This window comes from Bos indicus, chromosome 26 (genome assembly GCF_029378745.1).
Source record: "Bos indicus isolate NIAB-ARS_2022 breed Sahiwal x Tharparkar chromosome 26, NIAB-ARS_B.indTharparkar_mat_pri_1.0, whole genome shotgun sequence".
NCBI classification, from domain to species: domain Eukaryota; kingdom Metazoa; phylum Chordata; class Mammalia; order Artiodactyla; family Bovidae; genus Bos; species Bos indicus.
The window spans coordinates 15,090,895-15,117,658 of record NC_091785.1 but is presented as its reverse complement, the minus strand read 5'-3'; the positions used below and the strand labels follow the sequence as shown (position 1 = coordinate 15,117,658).

The following is a 26,764-nucleotide window of genomic DNA, read 5'->3' as shown; positions in this document are numbered from 1 at the left end:
TATATATACAGAAAGATATATAGTACAATTTTGAACTGAAATTTTTTAAATTTTTGAAACTTTATTTCAGATTGCATTTCAGAAAGTAGGAATGAAAGAGGAGAGAAGAGTTGTAGTTCAGAGAGGGCATCAGGACACCTGGGTTCCAGTCTTGTTTCCACCTGGCTTACCTGTGTTCCCAGGGGGCTTAGCCTGGGTGACCCCCAAGATCCCTTTCAGTATAAATAGTCTACATGTGATGCCTCCCACCCCGTGCTGATGGGAGCAAAGGATACTGGAGGCCTGAGGGTGTATCAGAGTGCTGGAATTGAGACCTAAAGAGTGGTGTTTGGGTGAGACACCTTGGCCTCTCAGCTTCCTATTTAAATGCCACATCATTTGTAGAAAGCTGTTAAATTCAGAGCCACTCACTGTTTACAGGGGACTTGATTCCTTTTAGTTCCCAATGGGTATAGCACTGGCCCTGAAGAGTGTAGAGCATGGCCAAGCAAAAACATGTCTAAAAGACCAACACGCTGGCCGAAGTCTGTGCTGAGTGAGGTCCACAGATAAGCCTTGAATGCAATGAAGTGAGTTCTGAGGAGCAGACAGAAAGAAACTGGGGAAAGTGTGGCATGGGGGACAGCACGTCTCTCTGTGGTTCTCTCCTGTCTCATTTCGCAGACAGGAACAGGCCCAGGCCCTAATTGGCCCCACGCACAGAGGTTGCTGCTGGCCCCCCAATAACCCTCTCCCTTCAGACTCTTCCTGTCCTGTTCACACATCACTGTCCTCCCTCAAACACTCTACTCACCCTGTGTGGTGATTTATTACGAGTCCCTGTTACCTGTAGCATCTCATCTCAACATGGGATTCTGGGTCCTTCATCCAGGAAGCATGGTATTAAAACAGGTGACCTCGCCTTAGCCTTGGCCTTTGCAGCATTAAAGCTGTGCGATTATTGTTGTTTAATGTCTAAGTTGAGTCCAACTCTTTTGTGACCCTATAGCTTACAGCCCGCCAGGCTCCTCTGTCCATGGGATTTCCCAGGCAAGAATACTGGAGTGGGTTGCCATTTCCTTCTCCAGGGGATCTTCCTGACCCAGGGATCGAATTTGCATCTCCTGCATTGGCAGGCAAATTCTTTACCACTGAGCCACCAGGGAAGCCCTGGCTTTTCACAAAATGTTAAACTTCCCTTGCCTTTATTTTCCTTATCTCTAAGATGACTGGGGACTGAGGACTCCAACTGTAAATGATCTCTTGGAACTGCTGATCTAACATGACGGCCCTGGTCTCACACTACCTTGGAGTGCCCAGATTCTAATATGTTGGCCCACAGTTCTAGGGGCATCTGTAATCTTGGCGGGTCTTGGGTCCCAGGTTTTGGTTTGGGAGATGTCATCGTGCTGGTTTTCAAAGCCATCTTCTGGTATCCTCCATAGCATTTCTCTGCTCCAAACAAGTCCATGGTCTCAGGAGCTCTGAATAAGCGTAAATGCTCCCATCCTGTCTGCTCTGGCTCTGTGCCACTGCCACCGCCAGAAAGCTGCGCGTGGTCCCCTACACTACCCCACAGCAGTCAATTTCCAGATTAAAGCCCAGCTAATCCAGACACCCCTCACTGGGTACCTACATCTAACAACAGCCCCTCCTTTCCATGAGGGCAAGTCTAATAGCCATAGCCATGGCCTCAGGGGCCTTTGGTAATCTGTGGATTTAAAACTTCCAGTCATTCCCCCAAGAGTGCCTTTTTTCAAACATAATTGTCGTTGTGCAGCCATTCAGCATTGTATCATGGATCTTTTCTCTCATTTTCTCATAGTCTTCACAAAGTGTTAATGAATGCCTTGGGACTCTGCTAACTTTTCCCCTATTATTGCTGGGCAAATGCTTAGTCTTTCAATATCATAAATATCTCAGTGTGTGTGTGCGTGTGTGCTCCAGTCATGCCCAACTCTTTGCAACCCTATGGACTGTAGCCTGCCAGTCTCCTCTGTCCATACACCCTGCTCTTTGAATACTTTGCGTTATTTTCCTAGTCCACTCAGATGCATTGTCATTGTAAAACCTAAACTTCTTTGTGGCGTCTTGTAGTTTGGCAGTCCTTGTGTGTACATCTGACTCTTGTGCATTCACCTACATCAGGTGTCCAGACCTCCTTCTCCGTGCCTTCAGCCTCCACTAAGTCCCCTCACCGCCCTTACCACTCAGCAAGTGGTCTTGCCTAAGGCACTACGTAGTTCTGTCTCAGACATCTCTGCCTTTTCAGCTATGCCCTGATTCAGTGGTTCTCAAACTCCAGGTGCACTGAACTGCCTAGAAGACTTATAAAGACGCAGATTGCTGGCCCGCCCTGAGTTTCTGACACAGTAGGTCTGTGTGGAGTGGAGAAGGAAAGCTGCATTTCTAATAAACTGTGGTGGTCCTGATGCTGCTGGACCACGGTCCACACTCTGTAAACCCCTGCTTGGATTCTTTCCTCATATTTCAGGTGAAATGGGTTAGCTTCTCTAACTTGTATTCCCTGCCTCCCACCCCACTCCCCCCAACTACCTGCCCTCTGAACCATCTTCCCATCTTCTCCCGGACTAGCTCCTACTCTCAATCTCTTTTCTTCTAGTGCTTTCAATCTGCACCATTGAAACTTCCCTTACTCCATCCTTTAAGAACCCTCCCATCACTGCTATTTTAGTAATACCTTTCTCTTACCATTACCCAGTTCTAACTAGCAACCCAAATGTCTTTCCTCCTGTTGCAAATTTTTCCTGAGCTTGAACTTGATCTTCATTCATTGCTTCTACTTCTTATCCATGTATTTCCTTTCTAATTCCCAGAAATTTCCCGAGCTGCTCTACGGAAGCTATCTGGAAATTTTAAAATTACCCTTCTCCCCAAATCAAGTGACCTTTCTTTATTAAATAATAATAGCAGTTAATGTTCATTGAATTCCACCTGTGTTCCAGGCATTGTACTAAGCACTGCATTGCGTATATATATATACAGGTATATTGGAGAAGGCAATGGCACCCCACTCCAGTACTCTTGCCTGGAAAATCCCATGGATCGAGGAGCCTGGAAGGCTGCAGTCCATGGGGTCACTGAGGGTCGGACACAACTGAGCGACTTCACTTTCACTTTTCACTTTCATGCCTTGGAGAAGGAAATGGCAACCCACTCCAGTGTTCTTGCCTGGAGAATCCCAAGGACGGGGGAGCCTGGTGGGCTGCCGTCTATGGGGTTGCACAGAGTCGGACACAACTGAAGCGACTTAGCAGCAGCAGCAGAAGCATACAGGTATATAATCTCACGTGAAGATTATCCTTATATCAATTCTATGCAGAAAGTATTATTAGAGAGTTTAAAAAGTTACGGCTCATAGAAGTTAAATAATTTGCCCAACAGTTTAAGTGAAAGAACCAGAATCAGACCCAGCTCTAATTCCACATCCCACATGCTTAAACACGACCCTGGAAAATACATCAGAATCTCTGAGCACCTAAAAGAATGACAATTACTAGCTCCAGTGACAGAGGTTCAGGTATGGCTGAGGCCTAGGAATCTGAATTTGTAATAACACACCCCCACCCCGCCACCCCACATGGTTCTGAGGTGGGTGTTCCGAGTGACAGATACATTTTGAGATGCAGTCCCTCTGTATTGACATAATTGGCCACTTCCTTTCTTTAAACACTTCCCTCAGTTGCTATGATACAACATTTTTCTCTGGCTCTGTGGGCTCTTGAGTCTGCCTTTCTCCGTCTCCTGCCCAGATCAATGCCCCAACTCTGCCCTCCGCCTTCTCCTCCCTCTCCTGACTGTCCCTGTGAGCCCGTCCACTCGCAGCACTCAACTCGGGCAGATGGTTCCCAGCCTTGCCCTTCTCGTGCCAGCATCCTGGTGAGAGTCATAGAGCAGCAGGACATGATTTTGGGACATGATGAACTGTGGCACAGACCGTGGACAAATGAGTGGGGCCGGTGACATTCACTATGGTGCCGCATCGGCCCACATCACCTTGGTCTTTCCTCTTGCCTCAAAGATCCCTATCCTTTAAAGCTTTCTAATCAAACCAGTTCAGCAAAAGAGCTGATTATTTTACACAGTTACACTAATATTTTAATTCTCCCACTCATTTGCATTTTTAAAGCCTTTTTTTTTCTCTTTTTGTTTAACTTGGCTTTAACTGATGTTTGCATGATGAAGACATTTCAAGCTTCACTTAGCAGATAGGGGGGATTTAGACGGAAACTGGGACCTAAGAGGAAGGGAAGAGGGCCCCCTTCTCTTTGCCTTGAAATTGTTTGAACCTGAGACTCAAAGGCAGCTGAAAACACCACTGGAATGGCAGGCCTTGTCCTTCTTGCCTCCTGTGTACCTAGGCAGGTGAAAGTGAAAGTCACTCAGTTGTGTCCGACTCTTTGTGACCCCATGGACTATTCAGTCCATGGAATTCTCTAGGCCAGAATAATGGAGTGGGTAGCCTTTCCCTTCTCCAGGGGATCTTTCCAACCCAGGGATCGAACCCAGGTCTCCCACATTGCAGGCAGATTCTTCACCAGCAGAGCCACAAGGGAAGCCCAAGGGGTGAACAGTAATTGCAGCTGCTGCAGACCTGTCCCTAGAAGAGCAGAGGGTATTTGGCTAGCTTTCTGCCACGCTCCACACTCGGAATGGTTGACTTCTCTTCATCTTTCAAGTCTCAGCTTAAATGTTCTCTTCTGAGAAACTAGTCCTGACTCCCTCATTACTTCCATAGGCCCTTCTGGGTGATTCTCTGTGTTGGAAGCTGTTTCCCTTCATTGCATTTATCACAGTTTGTAATTATTGTACTTATTTATTTACTTGCTCTTCCTGTCCCCATTTGGACAGTAAACCTCAAGAGGATAGAGACCAGTTGGCCTTGTTCCTCACTACGCTTGTAGCATAATGCAGGCTCACAATAAATATTCAGGTTTGTAGCCAGAGTGGCTGGATAGCTACACCTCCACCACCTGGCACTTAGTGATTAGTTCTTTACCTGAGCTAACTGCCCCCAGTAGCTATCCCAGTGCTGAAAGACTTCAGACAGTTGGAGAACAGCTGGTTCACCTCACTGCTAGGATAACAATGTAGGGTGGCCTGGAGGTGGCATTAGGAAAATTTATGAAAGACTTTGAAAAAGGCAAAGTGAATTACTAGGTATCCTGTCTAGCACCCAATCAACTTATGAGACTTTCAATGTCTTTGAGCTATTTTATACAACTTTTAAAGTCATATAAAACTGATAGCAATACAAATGATTCCTGTCAGTAGTAATGTGAATGAATTTTGTCGGGTGGAGGTACAACTGATTATTGCCCTGTGGATATTGATCAGGTTTGCATCCATGTGTAAATTTATATTAATTTTCCTGATTGCCTATATATGTGTTCTTTGCATTCTCCTTTGATCTGGCGGGGAGGGGGGTGGGTAACATTTTGCTTATTGCCTCATCACTTCGGTAAGTAAAATCTCTGATGTGTGTTCATTTTATATTTGTACAAGAGTCATGATTTTAGCCTTTAAAAATATCTTTTTCAATTGAATTTTAAGAAAAGCAAGAACTATCAGGCAACAAAAAATGCTATCAAGAAAGTGAAAAACAACCTATATGATGGGAGAAAAAAATTTTCAAATCATTTATCTGAAAAAAGATGAATATCTGGAATCTATAAAGAACTGAAACTCAACAACAACAACAACAACAAAACACCCAATTCAAAAAATAGGCAATGGACTTGAATAGACAGTTCTTCAAAGAAGATATAGAATGATGAATGCACATGATATGATGCTTGACATTATTAGTCATTAGGGAAATCAAATCAGAACTATAATAGATACCACTTCACACCTACTAAGATGGCTATAAATAAAAAAAGAAAAGAAGAAGAGGGGGAAATAACAAGTGTTGGTGAGGATGTGGAGAAGGTAGGAATATTAAATGGTAGCTATTGTGGAAAACAGATGGTGATTTCTTAAAGATTAAACATAGAATTCCCATATGACCCAACAATTCTGCTCTTAGGTATGTATCAAAAGAATTCAAACAGGGACTCAAACAAATATTTGTATACCAGTGTTTATAGCATTATTATTGACAATAGCCAAAAGGTAGAAACAACCCAAGTGTCTGTCAACAGATGAATGGATAAACCAAATGTGATATAGATCAATAGATAATGATGAATATTATTAAGCCATTAAGAAGCTATAAACTGGGGCACATGAGCATGTAGATGGTCCTCTGAGCCATGGAAATGACTGATACCATAAGGAGAAAGGAACATCAAGCCCCAACCCTGCAGAAAATCAGATCCTGAGAAGATATAGAGTGAGAAAGAAAAACTGAGTGTGGTATCATGGAAACCAAGGCAGATAGCAACCTTGCTCCTGACGTCTAGCAGCTCACTGTCCAGTGACTTGGGGATGCTTCAGCGACGGCTTAATTCTTGTCCTGTGAGAGGGCATCATCCACTAGATAGTACTTCTGTTCATAAACAACATTTTCAACAGCACACTTTATTGTCAGAAACTGTGCAAGATAACATAGGATGCACAATGACACGGTCAAACAAAAAACAAATCTGGACTTAGTTGGGAGAAACTTTTATTCAAAAATATTTTGCCAGGCGGGAAAGGGACTATTGTGATAGGGAAGGACTTGGTCTTGTTTTAATAGAGGGGCATGAACAGGGCTAGAGAGAAGCAAATGTGGGAAACTGGAGTGGAAGGGTGGCATGATCAGACATTAGATCAGAGAAAATTTTATGCTGAAGCCAGTCTGTTCTCTGTGTGCTGCCTCAGACTGAGGGTGGGCCAAAGTTCAGGGGCTTGGAGGAAGGAAAGAAGCTGAACTGAAGTTTGGTTAACAAGCATCTTGATCCAATTGATCAGTGGGGGTGAGCAGTTCAACTCATCATTTATGAGACAATGGGAATTTGGAGGGTCTGTGTGTAGCTTTGTCATAGGTTAAACAGGGGGCATCTAAGCCTTATCTAAGTCATATGGAAAAGAGTGGTTCTTTGCAGCAAGCTGTTTTCCATATCATAAAAACTGGGGAATTCCTTTAATTGGCACTGTTTTCCAGGAGCAAAGGGCTCAGGCAAAATTCAGCATCGTCACTAAGCACTGGGATGTGAGTTCCACGTGCCCAGTCTGGGTGACACCTGGGGCTTCTCAGTTGGTATATATGTTTCTGTGCAGGGATGTGTAGATCACCCCTTGGTGTGACTAGGCTGTGAGCCTCCTTCCCAAAGTGTTCCAAAGGCTTTTGATTCCTTTCTTGAAGGAGTGTCCATGCATGACTTACCAAGAGCCTGTTTTATTACCAAGAGATTCATCCAAGACAGACTCAGAACCTCTGCTTCCAAACTACCACCTCCAAAATGCAGTCCTCAGGTGTATGGATTAGTCCTTGGAAATCTACATCCCATGGGCTGCATTCAGCTCACAGAAGTGCTTTGGTCCAAAGTGTGTTTGCTTTGATTTTTAAACATGAATTAGATGCCAGTGTTAAAACTCAGAATACTGAATCTAAAAATTCAGCTTGTTAACTTTTCTAGAAAAATGGATTGCCCTAGCAATTCTGGCCTACATTTCTATTTTATGCTTCCTATACTATTGAAAAAATTCCTGACAATAAAGTGTGCCATTGAGAAAGTTCTATTTATGGATCCCAGTATTACTTGAGTGCTCTTGCTTTTTATGTGGCCCAAGTAAGGAGAGGCATGAGCCCCCCCATCTGCTGTTTACCGCTGTGTCTCAGAACCTAGTCATTTAGGTTATCTCTGTGTCTATAAGTATTTCATTTCCTACAACCAATTATCACCTTCAGTATCAGGAGAGCTAAAAGTAAAAGGGGTTTTACTTTCAGAAAATACGTTAATTAAGACATTATTTAGGAAAATTGCTTACTATTTACATCCAGTTGCCTGACAACATAATGATGATAGGGTGTATCCTTAAATACACCACAGACGTACTTTCCTGGATGTTTCGCTTGACTATACAACATGCCCTGTACACATTTAACTTGTATTCATGAATTGTGAAATCATGTGATATGTATTCTTATGAAACCCTGTACATATGTACTTAAATATAACTTTCTCCTGGTAATCTATCTCATCAATTTAATGTTTAGGCCAGCCAGAAGAATTTACAAGGGTAGAGGTTTTCTTTCCCTCTCTATAGCCTCAGTGAGTGCGGGGATTATGTTTCCCATGACTGTAGGCCCAGTCAGCCCTTGAAGAAGGATCCAGAGTTACAGCAGCCATCAACTTTCATTATTATAATGAGTCTCCCCACTTTGCAATTTCCTGAATGAGACCTGAAATCTTGATACCAACAGATATTATATGACAAAACATAAATCCATCAGTTTTCCAGTGACATTAATATCCCTGGTCTCTGCTTCTCATCTCATTGACTTGGTAAGTGTCTCCCTATCTCTTAATCAGAAGGCTCCTTATCCACCACTACCTCAGAGAGGGGTTTTATAGACATCCTGTCTCTGTTCTTGCCTCCTGGGAGCAGGCCTAAAAATGACAATCAATTCATTTGGCTAAGCGGTATGTTGCTGTCTTTCCACTCTGCTTCCCATTGTCCATCCAGCCACAGTATTCGTGCTCCGGTTGCCTCTTCCAGGCACTTTCATAAGTGAGTGGCTGACCTTTGACTGTATTGCAAAGAGAAGTATTAGATTGGGTCTCAGTTCATGGGCTGAGTTGTACGTCGGAGGTTGCAGAGTTGCCTTCTGCCAGATCCTGGCTTATAAATGTACAGGAAGTACAGCTGACTGTGCCAAGAGTTCAAGGCCCGGGCACTCTCAGTCCTTTGGGTGCTGACTAGAGTCTTTCTCAGCACTTACAGAGCTCCCTGTCTGTCTCCATCTCTATGCCTACAGGAAATTCATCTCTGACTACACAAGCATTTATGTGGTGTGAATTCTGAGACCCCAGGAAATCCCATCTATCTACTCCCCAGCCTGTTCTGCCATGCCTGAAATCACTTTAATTGCCAAAATTTCCATTGATCAATTAAAGTTTTACAAACCTCTGAGAACAGTTAAATTTTGTAAATATAAACTCTTTATTGAAGCATAACTTGCAAACATAAAAGTACACAAGTCATAGGTAGAAATGAACCACTCGTGCAGTGAATGCCAGGGACAGGAAACAGAATATTAATATTGCCATTTCCCCAAAAGTCCCCTCCCACTATGCCTTGTGGCTGCTTCCAGTCACCTCCTGTATGCCCAACCAGGGGAATCATTATTCTAACTTGGAACAGACAGATTACTTTTGACCTTATTTTTTGTATGAATAGGATTGTGCGATAGGTATTCTTTTGCATACACAAAGCTTCTTTTGTTCAGCATCACATGGATGAGATTCATCTATGCTGCTGCAGATAGCTGTCATTTACTTGTTTTTGTTGCTGTATAGTATTCCAAGGTGTGAATATGTTGCAATTTATTTAATTATTCTAATCCTGCTGACCGTTTGGGTTGCTTACAGTTTTTTACTTATAAGTAGTGCTGGTGCTTTCTAAGCCAGGTGCTTTGATGAATATATGTACATTTTTCTTTTGAAAGTACACTGAGGAGTGGAACATATGAGACATAGGACATATACATTTGGCATTAGTACATACTATCAAACATATTTTCCAAGGTGATTGTACCAATTTACATTCCCACAACAGCATAAAATTATTGTAGTCATACCATATCTCCATCAGTACTAGATCTGTCTTCTCCAGTTAGTTACTCTCTTCAGTGTGTAATGGTGTGCATTGTTTTCTTAATTTTCATTTCTCTGATAACTAGTGAGAACGAGCACTTCATTGTATGTGCACTGGCAATTCAGACGTCTTGAACTGTCTGTTCAAGCCTTTAGCTAGCTTTTCTATTGTTTTTTTTCCCCTTATTTTTCAAGTTCTTCATATAATCTGACAGTGTGTCTACTGCATTATATTCTCCCATTCTGTGACTTAACTTTTCACTTTTTAATAAAGTGTTTTAAATGAACAGAAGCCTGTTCTTTATGTTTGTACTTTGTGGTTAGCCCTTTGTATATCTTATGTAAGAAAATCTCTCCTGCCCTAAGGAAGAGATCCTGGAATATCATGAAGAGGTTTTCCTATGTTATTTTTGAAGGCGACTAATATGTGTGGTGTGAATCAAGTTAGGAATGAGGGTGGTTTTTTTTTTTTTACCATAGTATTAAATTTGCTCAGAACTATTTACTAAGAAGTTTATACTTAAACCTATGCCATTAATCATGATATTATATAAATGTGGATCTGTTTCTAGGCCATACTCCAGAAGCAGTTGATTGTTAAATCACAAGAATTTCCTCAGGAACTTCCCTGGTGGTCCAGTGGTTAAGACTACATGCTTCCAAAGCACGGGGTGCGGATTTGATCCCAGGCTTTCCTGATAGCTCAGCTGGTATAGAATACAACTGCAGTGTGGGAGACCTGGGTTTGATCCCTGGCTTGAAGATCCCCTGAAGAAGGGAACAGCTACCCCTTCCAGTATCCTGGCCTGGAGAATTCCATGGACTGTATAGTCCATGGGGTTGCAAAGAGTTGGACACGACTGAGCGACTTTCACTTCACTTTAGGGAGCTAAGATCCCACATGCAGCCAATAAGTTAAAAAAAAAAAATAATTTCCTCAATAAATGCTACTTTCCTCAAGTAAAACATTTATTATATTCTTAATATGAAGTATGCATCATTCTGGGCATTTTAGCTGCCTTGTTTTGTTTCAAACCTCATAACCCACTATGAGATAGGTAGTACTATTATTTCCATTTTATAGGTGAGGAAATTAAGACTTAATTAAAAACTTGCCCAAGATCTCCTGGGCCTTCCTGGTGGACCAGTGGTAAAAGAATCCACCTGCCAATGCCGGAGATGCGTATTTGATCCTTGAGTTGGGAAGATCCCCTGGAGAAGGAAATGGCAACCCACTCCAGTATTCTTGCCTGGGAAATCCCATGAACACAGAAGCCTGGAGGGCTACAGTCCGTGTGGTCACAAAAGAGTCGGACACGACTGAGCAACTAAACAACAGCAACAACCAAGATTTCCTAGCTAGAAAGTGACAGAAACCTGACTTGATTGTGGGTCTGGCTGACTTTGAAGTGGAGCTCTTTACTATACTGTTTCCCAAAGCAGCATTCCCACCACCCCAGCCCACCGTCAGGCATTGGGAGTGGCAGGGAATAAGGGTGTGTGTGTAGGGGAGAAGGGTGATGGAGTGGAGTGGGGACCAACTTCCCTCACCCCCACCGCATACCTATTGTAGTATTTTTTGCTTTGAGTTATACAACATTGGTGTCCATATAAATTTTCATATTCATTAAAACAGTATATTTTATAGATTGGAAACCATAGGTTCATGTCATTTACCAGGCACTTCATATTGATAGACTATTTTGTTGTTATTTTTCTATATACTCTTTCTTTGTTACTATTCATCCTTGGAGAGTAAGGAGTGACTTTTACATATTTGTAACCCTGATGACTAGGACAGGGCTCTGTCCAAAGCAGACACATGATAAATATTTGTTGTTTTTTCAGTTGTTGAGTTGTAATTGCTAACTTGAGATTTCCTGATCAGGTAGGTTGTCTCTCCTCTATTAGTTGGTTTTGGTTCATATTATGTGATCTATCCCTAACATACATTTTCTATTTTCTCTCTTTCAATAACTGCTGCCTCAAACAGAGAAATGCAAATCTTTGGCTGAATGATCTGGTAACAACAGATCTGAAATTCTTCAAATGTTAGAACCAGAAGCTATTTCTCATGCAATTAGTGAGTTAAAAAAGAGAGAGAGAAAGACAGATTTTGATAGAGAGAGACAGAGAAAACCGGGTCTTGTAGAGAAATAAGTATTCCCAGTTGTAGCCTCTCACCAGGCCTGTGGCTCTGAGTTTTGTGCTTTTATTTTTTAGGTGCAAAATGGGGCTAATAATACTGCATGCAGCACAGGTTGTTGTAAGAGTAAAATGAAGCAACAGACAAAAAAACACTAAGAATGGTAGAAAATGCTATTAAAGATCAAATATTGGTAGAAAGTAAATTGAATACCAGGTAGTGCTAGGGGTAAAAAACCTACCTGCCAATGCAGGAGACATAAGAAATGTGGGTTCCATCCCTGGGTCTGGAAGATCTCCTGGAGGAGGGCATGCAACCCACTCCAGTATTCTTGCCTGTAGAAGCCCATAGACAGAGGAGCCTGGGGCGCTTCAGTCCATAGGGTTGCACAGAGACCAACTCGACTGAAGCAACTTAGCAAGCACACACAGATGTGTTTGGTTTTATCAATAATAAATAAAAGAACTGAGTAGATACTTCAGATATTTACTAAAAAAGGAACTTATTGACAAAATAATTCAATATGGTTTAATGTTAAATCATGAAGCTTCTTCTTGTTTTAAATATTTTAAACTTTATTTTTAATTGGAGGATAATTGCTTTACAACGTTTACTGGTTTCTGCCGTACCGCTTTAAATATTTTAATAAACGTTTTATTGAAGTTTAATCCGATTGAATTTTGAAATTGAATTTACAATAATTTAACTTACAGATTTTTAAGATCATATTCATTGCATGTGTAAAGCAGGATGAATCTGTAATTTACTGTCAGGGATAGATGTGGCTTGAACGGATAGATATTGTTATCTACCATTTAGTTCAAAAGATGTAAAGTGGTGAGTGTTATGTGCTAAGGTTTTTGCTATAATGAGCCCCTCGTGAAAGTCAGTGGCATGCCAGTTCAGTTTTCAACAAATACCTAATTAACGCGCGTAATTTCCAAGGAACCGTGTTGGGTACCAAGGAGGAAGCACAGATGAATAGCATGAGCCGGAGCGGGGATAAGATACGAACCCAGTAACTAAGCTGCAAAAACAGAATGGGGCATCGTAATTTAGAAAAGGTAAAACACAGGGAAAACACGGCAGAGCTTAAAATGTTTCCCGTCTGCATTTTTTCTTTTCTTTCTTTTTAAAGTAACTATTTAGATCCCCTTTCACCTGTGCCAAGTCACTTGTCTGCAGAGAATTTGCGAGCCTGTGAAATCGGCCCTACCCACTCTTTCTTCTTTCTCTCCTGGCATATTCGATGAGCTCCTCTGCCATCAGGACTACATTTGGAATGGCATCTACTGTGTGGGTGGTGAAGCGATGAAAAGCTATTTTTGTTCTAATTATGAGAACCGTTTTGGGGCGAGGGGGGGGTGGTGGAGAAGGCAGATCGGAGACTGAGACGCTCAGCGAGGGTGCTGAGAGGAGGCGTTACTAAGGTTACTAGAAAGAGGACGGCAAGTGATATTCAGGAAGAGTTTTTTTTCCTACAAGGAAACAAATTTTCAAACGAGGGGCGTGGGCTTAGTGTGAGCAGTGCCACGCGATATTAGATGCTGGGCTCCCGAGAGGAAAATGAAAGGAAGCCCAGGAGAAAAAAAAAAAAACGATTTCTGCCACTTCGGGGAAGCCGGAAGCCTCTGCCTTCCCTCCCGGCCCTGTTCTTCCAGTCCCTTTGTTTCCCGGGGCTGTTCTAGCTGTAGCACAAGGTCTGCGCGCCGGGTACTGTGTCATTTAAGTGAAACACGCAGCCTAGCCGAGCCGGAAGCAGTGACCAGTCGGGACCCGTAGGGAGAGGCGGGGAGCGGTGGTGGTGGTGGCGCTAACTGTGGTGGCTATTGTGGAGAGGCTTCAAGCAGGGGCGACGCGGCTGGTGCTGCAGCGGCTCGCTCAGGCCGTCGGTTGTCGCTGCAGACGTGGGCAAAAGAGGGAACGACGACTCAGCGAGCGCACTTGGCAGAGCAGGGAGGAGGGGAAGGGGTGTGTGAGGCGGGCCTTGAGTGTATTTGGGGTCGGGGAGAAGGACCTCGAAACTTGTTCCTCCTATGCTACTAGTTGATTGTTGTTTTCTTTTCTTTAATGGCAGATTTTGGAAACACCCCGCGTCTCCCTTCTCGAATTTCTCTCGGTTCTTGTCAGTTGATTCGTAGCCTAACGTGAGTGAGCTTTTTAATGCAGTCAATGAATTCAGATGAGTGTGCGATGGATGAAAATAAAAGACGAGATGGGGTGCAAGGGTAGGAGGGTGTGGGAACAAGGTGATGACGGCAAGAGTAATTAACATTAATAGGGTTTTACTGTACCTGACACTGTTCTAAAACTCGTTATATATGGTAGCTCATTTATTGACTAACCCTGTGAGACTGGTACTTTTACTAGCCTCACTTTATAGAGGAGGAAACAGGCTCCCAGAGGTTAAGGAGCATGCTCAAAGAAAGCTATGAAAAGTGCAGAGACAGGATTTGCGTTCTGGCAGGCTGACCCTAGAACTTACCTCTAAGCTCCCGACAATATTTCTCCCCCATCAGGGTGTGCAGAAAGTGAGGCCATAAGGAGTGAGAGGCTGGTAAGGTTTGAATCTTTGTGATAGAACAGCTGAAGCAAGTAGTTGACATGATAAAAGGTGTGTGAGATCCAGATGTGTCTTATATGTAAGCAGGAGTAAAGTGGAAGCTGCCCTAAACCATCTCAACCTTGGCTAGGGCCTTCCTCTAGAGTTCTGTGGGACAGGGAAGAGAAATATACACCCATACACTTAAGTTTGGAAATGGAATAATAAAGATCACACTCAAAGGATTTAAAGATTGTTTGATGCAGCCACCTTATTTAGCAGATGCAGCCCAAAGAGACGAAGTAATTTATTCAAGGAAGCCATGACTAGAAACATATTTTTTGTCTTGGATCTAGTGCAATGAAGATTAGGAAGTTCTTTCCTTTTTCTACTGTACTTGCTGTCGTGAATACTAGAATTTTTAAAATTTGACATCATTTGGTCTGGACTGGTTCCTCATATTTGTATGAATTGGTATTTATGACAAATAGTCAAATAATCCTTTCCTCCTCTGTTAATTTACATTCCAAATTCAATGTAATGCTGAAACCAGGAGCTGCTTCTAACATATCTGAGTGACAATTGAGATCTTTTAGTATTCCTAAGAATTTTTATTTAAAAATGAATAGAAACAAGAGAAAGTTGTCTAGAGCAAAGGACAAGGTGGTTTACCTTGAAGAAACTAGGTTTAAAAGAAAAAGGAACTCATGAAAGTAGTTGGGGAATTTTTTTATCAATTGCTTATGTGCTATTTACAAATCCAGTAAGTCTAATATGGCATCCCACTCCAGTACTTTTGCCTAGAAAATCCCATGGACGGAGGAGCCTGGTAAGCTGCAGTCCATGGGGTCGCTAGATTCGGACATGACTGAGCGACTTCACTTTCACTTTTCACTTTGATGCATTGGAGAAGGAAATGGCAACCCACTCCAGTGTTCTTGCCTGGAGAATCCCAGGAACGGGAAGCCTGGTGGGCTGCCGTCTATGGGGTCGCACAGAGTCAGACACGACTGAAGCTACTTAGCAGCAGCAGCAGTAATCAAAATGTTAGCATATTCCAGACAGGCAGTTTGTAATAGTTGAGATCATAGGCTTAAGAATCGAGTAGATCGCCTTAGCCATGCCATATATTTCCTCCGTATAATTGATTTGCTTAACTTTGTCCTTGATTTCCTCATCTATAAAATGGAGGTTATAGTTCCTAACTTGCAGAATTAGAAGCCGTGTTTGTAAAGAAACTAATATAATGTCTGGAACAAAGTTGATGATAAATACACAGCAACTGTTACTCTGAATCAAATAGAAGTAACACATTGCTGAACCTTGTATGTCCTGACTTGGCAGCTTCTAGACCTGGTTTTAAAGGGCAAGGTAAAAGAGTAGTTTCCCTTGTTGGTATTAAGGTGAAAATATTGATTCATTTTCTAAAGGGTAAGTCTGTTATTTCAAAGTGAATGAGAGTTTTAGATGGCTAGATAGCCCCTGGTATACCTACCACAGTCCTTTATAACTATTGTGGCTTTTAAGGATAACTTGTATTTGAACTTTTCTGTTTCCAAAACTATGTATAACTTAGATTCTAAGTAACTGACTGTACTTCTTTATAGATGCATGGTCACGGAGGCTATGACTCTGATTTTAGTGATGATGAACACTGTGGAGAATCTAGCAAAAGGAAGAAAAGGTAAGTAATTTTTTATTGATCTCTATTGCCAGTCCTTTCTAGATTGAGATGAGATATAAATAAATACTATTCAAAGTTTTTGGATTGTGTTTACATGTGAAGACAACAATGCTCTCTACTGAGTGAATTTTTATTCATTAAACTATAATGAATTGACTGTAAAATTTGAGAACAGTTGTGTGAAAGATAAAGTAATATTTATGTTGTGAAGGGATTTGTGGAAAGGGAAACAAAGGAAATCATTTGAAGCTTTTAAATTTCTCTATTGCGTGTACTTTTCATTCGACTGTCAAGGACTCTACTTGTGACTGTCAGAGCTAAGAAGGCACTGGGTTGGTTGGTGGTCCCTTTTTCAGTACTTGACTTCAAAATGAGGTTAGTGTGGAGGATGAGATTGCGATGCAGTGCGATTCTTAAGATTCGGTGAATGAGCGGACTAAGTGGCCAGAAGCAGGACTCCATGGAAGTTTTTATTGAATGAAAGGGATAAAAACTGGTAGCAGATAAAGCCTGAGCCTTAAAAGGAGGCTATGTCTTGGTGGAGTAGCTGTGTTTAGGGGTATTGTGTTCAGCTTTCAGTGCTTAATGGATAATAATTTTATCTGTTAACTTAGGAGTGGTTGACTGATTCGTGTTAACCAAACTTAACAAAAACTGGTTTATTATTTCACACTCAAGCAATATAGTAAGCAACTAATTGGGACTGGACACTTTTGTTGGGTACTCAGTCTTCGTGGATAACCAAAAGAATAGAAATAATTATGTAATAAATTATATTTTTATGTAATGAAAATGCTTTGCATTTTCAAAATTTTTCATTGAGAAATATTGTTTTGTTAGAATAGAATTTGAGCAAATTAATTGGATAGTCTTGTATACTCTAGGAGTATACCTGTTTATCTAATTAGAGCTGAACACCTATAATGTATATCATCTGTAATCAGCCCTTCTTTTTTCATGTTACCAATTATTGAAAGCTTTATTATCTCTACTTTGCAAACAAGGAAATTGTGGCACACAAAGATTTAAGTAATTTAAGATAGTAAATGACAGAGCCAAAATTTGAACCAAGGACCCTAGATGGTATGGCAGCAGAGCACATGCATTTGTTAGTCTGGTCTTCTCCATTTTAGAGGTATTAAATATTTAAGTTAAGATATTAATTAAAGTGTTGAAGACATAAAATGTCTCATTAAAGATCAATGAATCTTTAATAAGAGTTGAATTCTTTAAAACATGTTCCAATTAACAAAATAATAAAAAAGAAAATAATAAAGAAACAGGAAACACCCTTTGCAAAGAATGAACTCTTCTAATAATTTTTCTTCTTAACAAACCAGGACAGTTGAAGATGATTTACTACTCAAAAAGCCATTTCAGAAAGAAAAACATGGAAAGGTGGTTCATAAACAAGTTGCAGCAGAATTGCTGGATAGGTACGATACTTCAAATTAAATTACTTTTTTTTTCTTTGTTTAAGATGTTGGTTGTTTGATTATATTAATTAAATACAGACATTTGAATTTGTTTAAAATTTTTCTTAACAGGGAAGAAGCAAAAAATAGAAGGTTTCATCTCATAGCTATGGATGCTGTATCCTTTTTATATTCCTAGGTTTTATGACGAATACAGTTTTTAAAGTCTGCTGCTTTCCAGGTGGCTCAGATGGTAAAGAATCTGCCTGCAGTGTAGGAGAGACCTGGGTTCGATCTCTGGGTCAGGAAGATCCTCTGGACAAGGAAATGGCTACACACTCCAATATTCTTGCCTGGAGAATCTCTTGGATAGAGAAGCCTCGCGGGCTACAGCCCACAGGGTTGCAAAGAGTTAGACACGACTAAGCAACTAATACTTTCAGTTCAATTCAGTTCAGTCGCTCAGTTGGGTCTGACTCGTTGCGACCCCATGAATCGCAGCACACCAGGCCTCCCTGTCCATCACCATCTCCCAGAGTCCACTCAAACTCATGTCCATCAAGTTGGTGATGCCATCCAGCCATCTCATCCTCTGTTGTCCCCCTTCTCCTCCTGCTCCCAATCCCTCCCAGCATCAGAGTCTTTTCCAATCAGTCAACTCTTCACATGAGGTGGCCAAAGTACTGGAGTTTCAGCTTTAGCATCATTCCTTCCAAAGAACACCCAGAGCTGATCTCCTTTAGAATGTACTGGTTGGATCTCCTTGCAGTCCAAGGGACTCTCAAGAGTCTTTTCCAACACCACAGTTCTAAAGCATCAATTCTTTGGTGCTCAGCTGTCTTCACAGTCCAACTCTCGCATCCATACATGACCACAGGAAAAACCATAGCCTTGACTAGACGGACCTTTGTTGCCAAATAATGTCTCTGCTTTTGAATATGCTATCTAGGTTGGTCATAACTTTTCTTCCAAGGAGTAAGCATCTTTTAATTTCATGGCTGCAGTCACCATCTGCAGTGATTTTGGAGCCCAAAAAGATAAAGTCTGACACTGTTTCCACTGTTTCCCCATCTGTTTGCCATGAAGTGATGGGACAAGATGCCATGATCTTAGTTTTCTGAATGTTGAGCTTTAAGCCAACTTTTTCACTCTCTTCTTTCACTTTCATCAAGAGGCTCTTTAGTTCTTCACTTTCTGCCATAAGGGTGGTGTCACCTGCATATCTGAGGTTATTGATATTTCTCCCGGCAATCTTGGTTCCAGCTTGTGCTTCCTCCAGCCCAGCATTTCTCGTGATGTACTCTGCATAGAAGTTAAATAAGCAGGGTGACAATATACAGCCTTGACATACTCCTTTTCCTATTTGGAACCAGTGTGTTGTTCCATGTCCAGTTCTAACTGTTGCTTCCTGTCCTGCATACAGGCTTCTCAAGAGGCAGGTCAGGTGGTCTGGTCTTCCCATCTCTTTCAGAATTATACTTTACTTATTTCATAAAATCTTGTGAAGTTAGATGTAAATTTTATAAGTGTTTATTGATATGGAATTTTGCCTTTTATACTTTTGAATACAGTTCTCTTTTTACTAATATGTAAGAAAGATTTAGAAACAAAAAATAATAAAATATATTACTAATTTCCTATAAAGAGGTTTACAAAGTCCTTGAATTTGCATATATTTTTCCAACCTGTTTTTGCCAAGCTATCGACGTTTCTCATTTTTATACTATTGTCTTTAGTCTCATCTTAACTCTTATTCTTTTCTTACCTGGTTCTTAGCTCTTTAAGTTCTTATAAAACTGATATTTAATAATAGATCTGTTTGTGAACTATCTCAGGCCTGTTGTGGCTTCAAGTTTCAGGCATAACTTAGGGCTGTCTTTAAGCTATACCTTGTTTCCCTCTTACAGCTATGTCTTAGCCTAACTTTTTGGTAAGACTGTGGGCTTAATTACACTAGCTGCTACCACTAGACATCCGTATTACCTTTGGAAGTATTGGAGAATGAAAATATTTTGGGATATTTATAACTATTGTCAGGACAGAGAGAAGGAGACAGTGGCAATTAGATATACTTGCTATTCTGTAGATACCAGTTTCACTTTATTTTTCCTGATCATTTATAGAAGTTCTTGTCACCAATTTATTTATTCCACTTATCTCCTAACCCAGTAAGTTAGCTTTCCCATGGATGTCATCTGCCCCTTGTTCCTTTACCTTTCAACATCTGTGCCTTCTATTACACACCATTCAGTTGGAGGTGTTGGGGCATCTAGTTACTGTCTGATGGGGTGAAAGTCCAGATACCCTTTTCTGGAGTAGGTGGAGGTTGGGGTCATACATTTACTGAAATGTTTGGCTAGAGTAGAGTAGTTATTGCCTACAAATTATCTTGTTAGGCTGTCTCTCTCCTGGTTATTTTGTTAGAGGGAGCAGCCTTTTGTTGATTTTTTTTTTTTTTTTGTATCTCCATGTTGCCAGCTTCTTTGCCTCCAAGTCTAGGATTTACTAAGACAAAAGAAAACCTGGGGAACTCACTACCATGTCATACCATGAATCCTGAGTTTCTTAGCTGGTCTGCCTTCTCTTTACTTTTCAGAGTCTTCTTATGTTTTTTTTATATATAATTTCCAAGGTATTTAGTTCTCAGTGAGAGGAACAGGAAGAAGTGCAATTGACCCTTGAACAACAGAGGGTTTAAACTGTGTGGGTCCCCTTATATAAGGATTTTTGTTTTACTATATTACTTGTGTAAGTAAGGGTATTTATTTTACTGTGATACTAACGATCTGCACTTAGTTGAATCTGCAAATGCAGAAGGCTAGCTGTATGTTATATGCAGATTTTGGACCTAGCAGAGGTAGGTACCTCTGTTTAAGGTCCTATTTAAGGGTTAACTGTACATCTTTGCTCCATCTTCCTGGAAGCAAAGTCCCACCTACCACTTGTTCTTGTAAATAAAAGTTTTTTGGAACACAGCTATGTTCATTCATTTAGATGTTATCTGTGCTTACTTTCATGCTAAAATGGCAGAGCTGAGTAGTTTGACAGAGACCATATGGCCTGCATATTTTACTAGTTACAGAAAAAGTTTGCTGACCTGAGTCCTGAATGATTTAGTGACTCGCCAGTGTCACATGACCAGTTAGTGATAAACTGAGAACTAGAACCCAGATCTCTGGGTATCTAGTTTTTCTTTTTTTCTTTTCTGAGGTGTTAATTGCTTTGTTTCCCATTTTGGAATTATGTTTTGATTCGCTACTCTATTAGTACACATTGTGAGTAATTAAATCACTGTTTATCTTTAGTATAATAGGGTGTGAAAGTGAAAATGTTAGTCACTCAGTCACTCACTCACCCTATTCTTTTGTGACCCCATGGACTGTAGCCTGCCAGGACCCTCTGTCCGTGGAACTTCCCGGACAAGAATACTGGAATGAGTTGCCATTTCCTCCTCCAGAGGATCTTCCTGATCCAGGGATGGAACCCACGTCTCCTGCAATACAGGCAGATTCTTTACTGCTGAGCTGCTAGGGAAGTAAACATAAGAGGATATGGTCACATACAGTATAATGTCAGTTCTGTTGTGTGTGTTCAGCTCTAGAGAGAATACCATTGAGCTTTTTAAAACAAGAAGTAAAATGCTCATATATCTTGTTATATTGCCTTGAAAATAAACATGACTGTAGCTTATTGGATATTAAAAGAGAGCAGAAAAAATAACATCTAATTTCTTATATTCTTTTTGAAAGCCTCAGGACTTAATATTATAAAAGTTATATCTTCTATTTTGGAGTCTTTATTGTTACCAAAATAGCTAAATTATATTTTATAATAATGGAAGTTAAATTCTCCTCGCCTTTAACTTTAGAAACTATAATTTATTTTTCATATCATGATGATTAAAATGAATGGTGGTGTGAGGCTGTATGCAGTTCCCAATAGAATAGGAAACTGTCCTTCTCCGCATAGTTATTGCCTGAAAACATTCAAAGCAATATGAAGAGTATTTGATAGAAAGTGAAAGTCCCTCTACTCTAGTGTTCACTCTTAGCAGTTTAATATTTACCCTTTTAGATTTTTTATTTATAACCATCAATTTTATTTATAACCATCTAGCCTACCAGGCTCCTCCCTCCATGGGATTCTCCAGGCAAGAATACTAGAGTGGGTTGCCACTTCCTTCTCCAGTGGATCTTCCCAACCCAGGGATTGAACCCTGGTCTCCCGCATTGCAGGCAGACGCTTTAACCTCTGAGCCACCAGGGAAGCCCATAACCATGTATAGTATTCGCATATTTTAAAAAAACTAAGCGGACTCATGCTTTTTCCCCCTACTCACTAATATGTCATTGACACAGGACTACTCTTGAGCAAATAAAATCCTTAATTTTTTGCATTTCAGTATCAAAGGCATACAAAGTTTGTAAATGACTATATTTTATATTATGGTGGCAAAAAAGAAGACTTCAGACGATTGGGGTAAGTGTCATGAAGTGTATTTTACAATGGGAAATGGGTATGAAGACTCGCAGCTACTGTGTCTTCTCATTTTCTCCTGCTTTCCATTTTGGTTTTGTTGTTATATCATCAGTGGAGAGGCCATACGTAGCTTCTAGCCAGCCAGCTCATTGAGAACTAATTTCTCTGGCAACAGGCCTTGGGCCAGATCTGGCCTGCTGAGCCAGATCTGATCGGGCAATAACAGCATATGTGAGGGATACTCATGTGCCTGATTTTCAGTGGTTTTTGTTTTCCACAAGAATTTTTGAAATAATGAACTTTTTAAACTTCAGGTTTGGATTGCTTTTTAAAAGGTAAGGCAAACAAGAGACTTCACTCTAATATTTCCTACACATGAGATTTCTTCTTATATCTGAGGCTCTTCTTTCAGAGCCTCTTAGTTTTGTGTGGATTTTACTCTCTTGGTTTAACGATTTTCTGAATTGGTAAAGCCCTAAAAAACTCCATATCAGCTCATCTATCCCAAACTTTTCTCTCAATTTAGGCTATGTTCTCCAACAATCCCTTTTTCTACCCCTAAACTGCTGTCATCTTAAAAAATCATCTTTAGATCTCTTCCTTCTTTACTCAGTCTTCCTAAGAAGCTGTAGTAAAATGAGGTGTGGAAAAGTTCTTCATATATTTTAAAAATTAGATCTCAATAGGATGGTGTTGCTGACTGATTTCAGATTTTGAAACTTAAATTTTCATTCATTTTCCTTGTCCATTTAGTGTTTATCCAGATTTCTCATTCTAGCTTTGGTAATTTACCACCCTTTGTATAATTGGACCAGCACTTGAAATGGGTGGATCCCTTATGCATTCAAGTTGTTTGTGTAGCAGCACATTTTTTATAACTGCCTTTTGAAAATACTGAAATACTTTTAATAAATGTATACATATATATGCTTCATATAAAACTATCTTTATGTATCTTTTTACTCAGGTGCTCACAACCTTACACAGCTGTTTAACTTAAATTTGACTAATTTTGTGTTCACATTGAAATTGGTTTTTCAGGGAAAATGATAAGACAGACATGGATGTTATACGAGAAAATCATAGATTCCTATGGAATGAAGAGGATGAAATGGACATGAATTGGTAATTGTAGCCATGTGAGACATAATAGATCAAATGCTATAGTCCTGTCTCTCCTGCTCCCTGAGTGTTTTCTTACTTTGTCCACCTGCAAAACATTTGGCCCCTGAATGGAACAGTTCTGAATCAAGGACATAAAACCATGCCTCCAATTATTGAATTTGGTTTGATTCTTTGGGTAATTGTTAACAATTTTAACTTCTCATTGCTTGACTTTGTCTTTAAAAAATAATTTATAACACGTTTACAATATTATTTGTTGTAATATGCTTCTTTTAAAATTTTAAAAATATTTTGGGAAACTGTAAAACCTAAAAATTGTTTTAAAAATTCAAACATTGCAGAGGATAAAAAGTAAAGATTAAGTCTCCTTCTCATCTTTGACTATCATCCTTCCAGTTTCCCTCCCTAGTGCCCACTACTAATAGTTAATATTCAGATATTCTCTGCACATGTAAATAATAGACCTATTTTAAGACATTAATATTTATATCATATGCCTTTTTTGACATTGCTTCCAAGTAGTGAACAGGGGTTGAATTTCTAACTATATAAGATTTATATTTAAAAAAAAAAGATTTATAATTTTTTAATGAATCTAGGGAGAAGAGACTTGCAAAGAAATACTATGATAAATTATTCAAGGAATACTGCATAGCAGATCTCAGCAGATACAAAGAAAATAAGGTATGCCTTCCATGTATTTGTAGGTTTTTATTCATATACAGTATTACTTTTTGATATAGTGTATGCCCCATATTATTATTTTAAGATGCTAATTCAAGTCTAGGTGGTTCTGCATCTGTGAAATACCAGTTGGACCATTTAACCTCTATACCTATGGAATTTACAAAGGGCCTCTAAGTCAAGGGTGCCGCTGCGTGAGCTGGAACATGAAAAGTCTAAAATTAAACACAAGTGGCTACTGGATCTTGTTTTATCCTGACTCTAATCCAGAGCCCTTACTGATTATAAGGAATGATTTGACAGTGCACAGTATTGTCTTATTTCACAAATGATGCTTGAAATTGGTAGGCTTTATTTTTCAAACTGATCACCATTTATAAAGCAGCAGAAGCACATATTCTTTTATATTAATGCCTTTGTCTATTCTAGTAAAACTAGCTTTCATCATTGTCAGTAATGACAAATTGCCCTTCCTGCTTTATATTCTATTATAGTTAATATTAAAGTAAATTTTTTTAAATTGAAGTACAGTTGATCTACAGTATTGTATTTCTGATATATAGCAAATTGACTTGGTTATATGTATATATTTTATCTCAATTCTTTTGTGTGAGAGGTTATTATAATATATTTAATATAGTTCCCTGTGCTGTACAGTAAGTCTTTATTGTTTATCTATTTTACATATGATGGTGTGTATCTATAGTTTTATACTAATCTATTCCTTCCCCACATTCCCCTTTGGTAACCATAAATTTGTTCCTCTGTATGAGTCCATTTCTGTATTGTAAATAAATTCATGTGTACTGTTTTTTAGATTTCACATCTAAATGATACATTTGTCTATTTTATTTAGTATGATAATATCTAGGTTAATAGTTGGATAATATCCATCTCTGTTGCTGCAAATGACATTCCTTCATTCTTTTAATGGCTAACTAGTGTTCCATTCTGTGTGTGTGTGTGTGTGTATGTGTACAACCACATCTTTTTTATCCATTCAACTGTTGACACTTAGGTTGCTTCTGTGTCTTAGCTGTTGGAAATAGTGCTGCTATGAACACTGGGGTGCATGTATCTTTTTGAATTAGAGTTTTTGTTTTTTCTGGATAATGCCCAAGAGTGAGATTGCTGGATCATACTCAATTTTTAGATTTTTAAGGAACTTCTGTAGTTTTTCCACAGTGACTGCACCAATTGGCATTCCCACCAACAGTGAAGGAGAGTTCCCCTTTCTCCACAGCCTCTCCACCATTTATAATTTGTACATTTTTTGATGATAGCCTTCCTGACTGATGTGAAGTGATACCTAATTGTAGTTTTGATTTGCATTTCTCTAATAATCAGTGATGTTGAGCATCTTTTCATATGCCTGCTGGCCATCTGTATATTGTCTTTGGAGAAGTGTCTATTTAGGTCTTCTGCCCATTTTTTGATTGGGTTTTTTAGTTTTTGTTACTGAGCTATATGAGCTGTTTGTATGTTTTAGAAATTAAGCTCTTGTTGGTCTTATTGCAAATATTCTCTCCCATTCCGTAGATTGTCTTTTCATTTTGTTTATGGATTCCTTTGCTTGGTACAATGTTTAAGTTTAATTAGGTCTCGTTTGTTTATTTTTGTTTTTCTTTTTCCTTGTGAAACTAACCTAAGAAAAGTTTGTTACAATTTATTTCAAAAAATGTTTTGCCTATGTTCTCTTCTAGGAATTTTTTTGGTATATCGTCTGTATTTAAGTCTTTAAGCCATTTTGAATTTGTTTTTTGTGTGTGGTATGAAGGACTGTTCTACCCTCATTGATTTTCTTGCAGCTATCCAGTTTTCCCAATACTTTTTGCTAAAGAGACTGTCTTTTCTCCATTGTATATTCTTGCCTCCTTTGTCAAAGATTAATTGACCATTGGTGTGTGGGTTTGTTTTCTCAGGATTAGTTTGGCAATTCTGAGTCTTTTGTGATTCCATATAAGTTTTAGGATTATTTGTTCTAGTTCTGTGAAAAATGTTGTGGGTCATTTGATAGGCATTGCATTAATCTGTATGTTGCTTTGGGTAGTATGGCCATTTTATCTATATTAATTCTTCCAATCCAAAAGTGGGGGATATTTTTCCATTTTTATTGAATCATCTTCTATTTTTTTTGTTAATCTATAGTTCTCAGCATATAAATCTGTTCACTTTCTTGATTGTTTATTCATAGTTTGTTTTTGGATGTGATTTTAAGTGAAATTGTTTTTTACTTTCTGTTTCTGTTATTTCATTGTTAGCATGAAGAAATACAGCAGATTTATGTTAATTTTGTATCCTGCTGCCTTGTTGAATTCATTTATCAGTTTTAATAGTTTTTGTATAGTCTAGGGTTTTCTGTATAGAGTATCATGTTATCTGCATAGAATGACAATTTTACCTCTTCCCTTCCTATTTGGATATGTTTTATTTCTTTTCCTTGTCTGATTGCTGTGACTAGGAGTTCCAGTTCTATGTTGAGTAGAATTGATGAGTATGTACATCCTTATCTTGTTCCAGCTTTAGCAAGAAAACTTTCAGCTTTTCACCATTTAGTATAATATTGGCTGTGGGTTTGTCACAAATGACTTTTATTATATTGATCTATCTTCCCACTGTACCCACTTTGGTGAGTTTTTGTCATGAATTGATGTTAAACTGTATCAGATACTGTTTTTGCATCTGTTGAGATGATCTTGTGGTTTTGTCCTTTTTTGTTGATGTATCAGCTTGATCGATTCACATATGTTGAACTGTCCTTGTGACCCTGAAATGAATCCAACTTGATTATGGCGTGTGATCCTTTTTATGTGTAGTTGGATTCAGTTTGCTCATACTTGGTTGAGGAATTTTGCATCTATGTATATATATATGTTCATCAAAGATACTGTCCTGTAATTTTCCTTTTTGTTAATGTCTTTGTCTGGTTTTAGTGTCAGGGTG

At 39.5% G+C, this 26,764-nt stretch overlaps 1 protein-coding gene across 5 annotated transcripts in view; it reads left to right on the top strand.

The window, feature by feature from the left end:
• The window catches only part of LOC109553109 (protein FRA10AC1), a 76,552-nt gene that overhangs the window by 22,579 nt on the left and 27,209 nt on the right, over positions 1–26,764 (top strand). For 2 of the 5 annotated variants that reach the window (XM_070780499.1, XM_019953039.2), the window contains exons 1-8: positions 13,677–13,863; positions 13,970–14,039; positions 16,042–16,118; positions 17,459–17,554; positions 17,666–17,711; positions 21,936–22,012; positions 23,054–23,137; positions 23,737–23,821. In XM_070780499.1, coding sequence (XP_070636600.1) covers positions 16,042–16,118; positions 17,459–17,554; positions 17,666–17,711; positions 21,936–22,012; positions 23,054–23,137; positions 23,737–23,821 — 465 coding nt within the window. In that variant the 5' untranslated portion in view covers positions 13,677–13,863; positions 13,970–14,039. The other 3 variants (XM_070780497.1, XM_019953040.2, XM_070780498.1) reach the window with 3 other exon arrangements.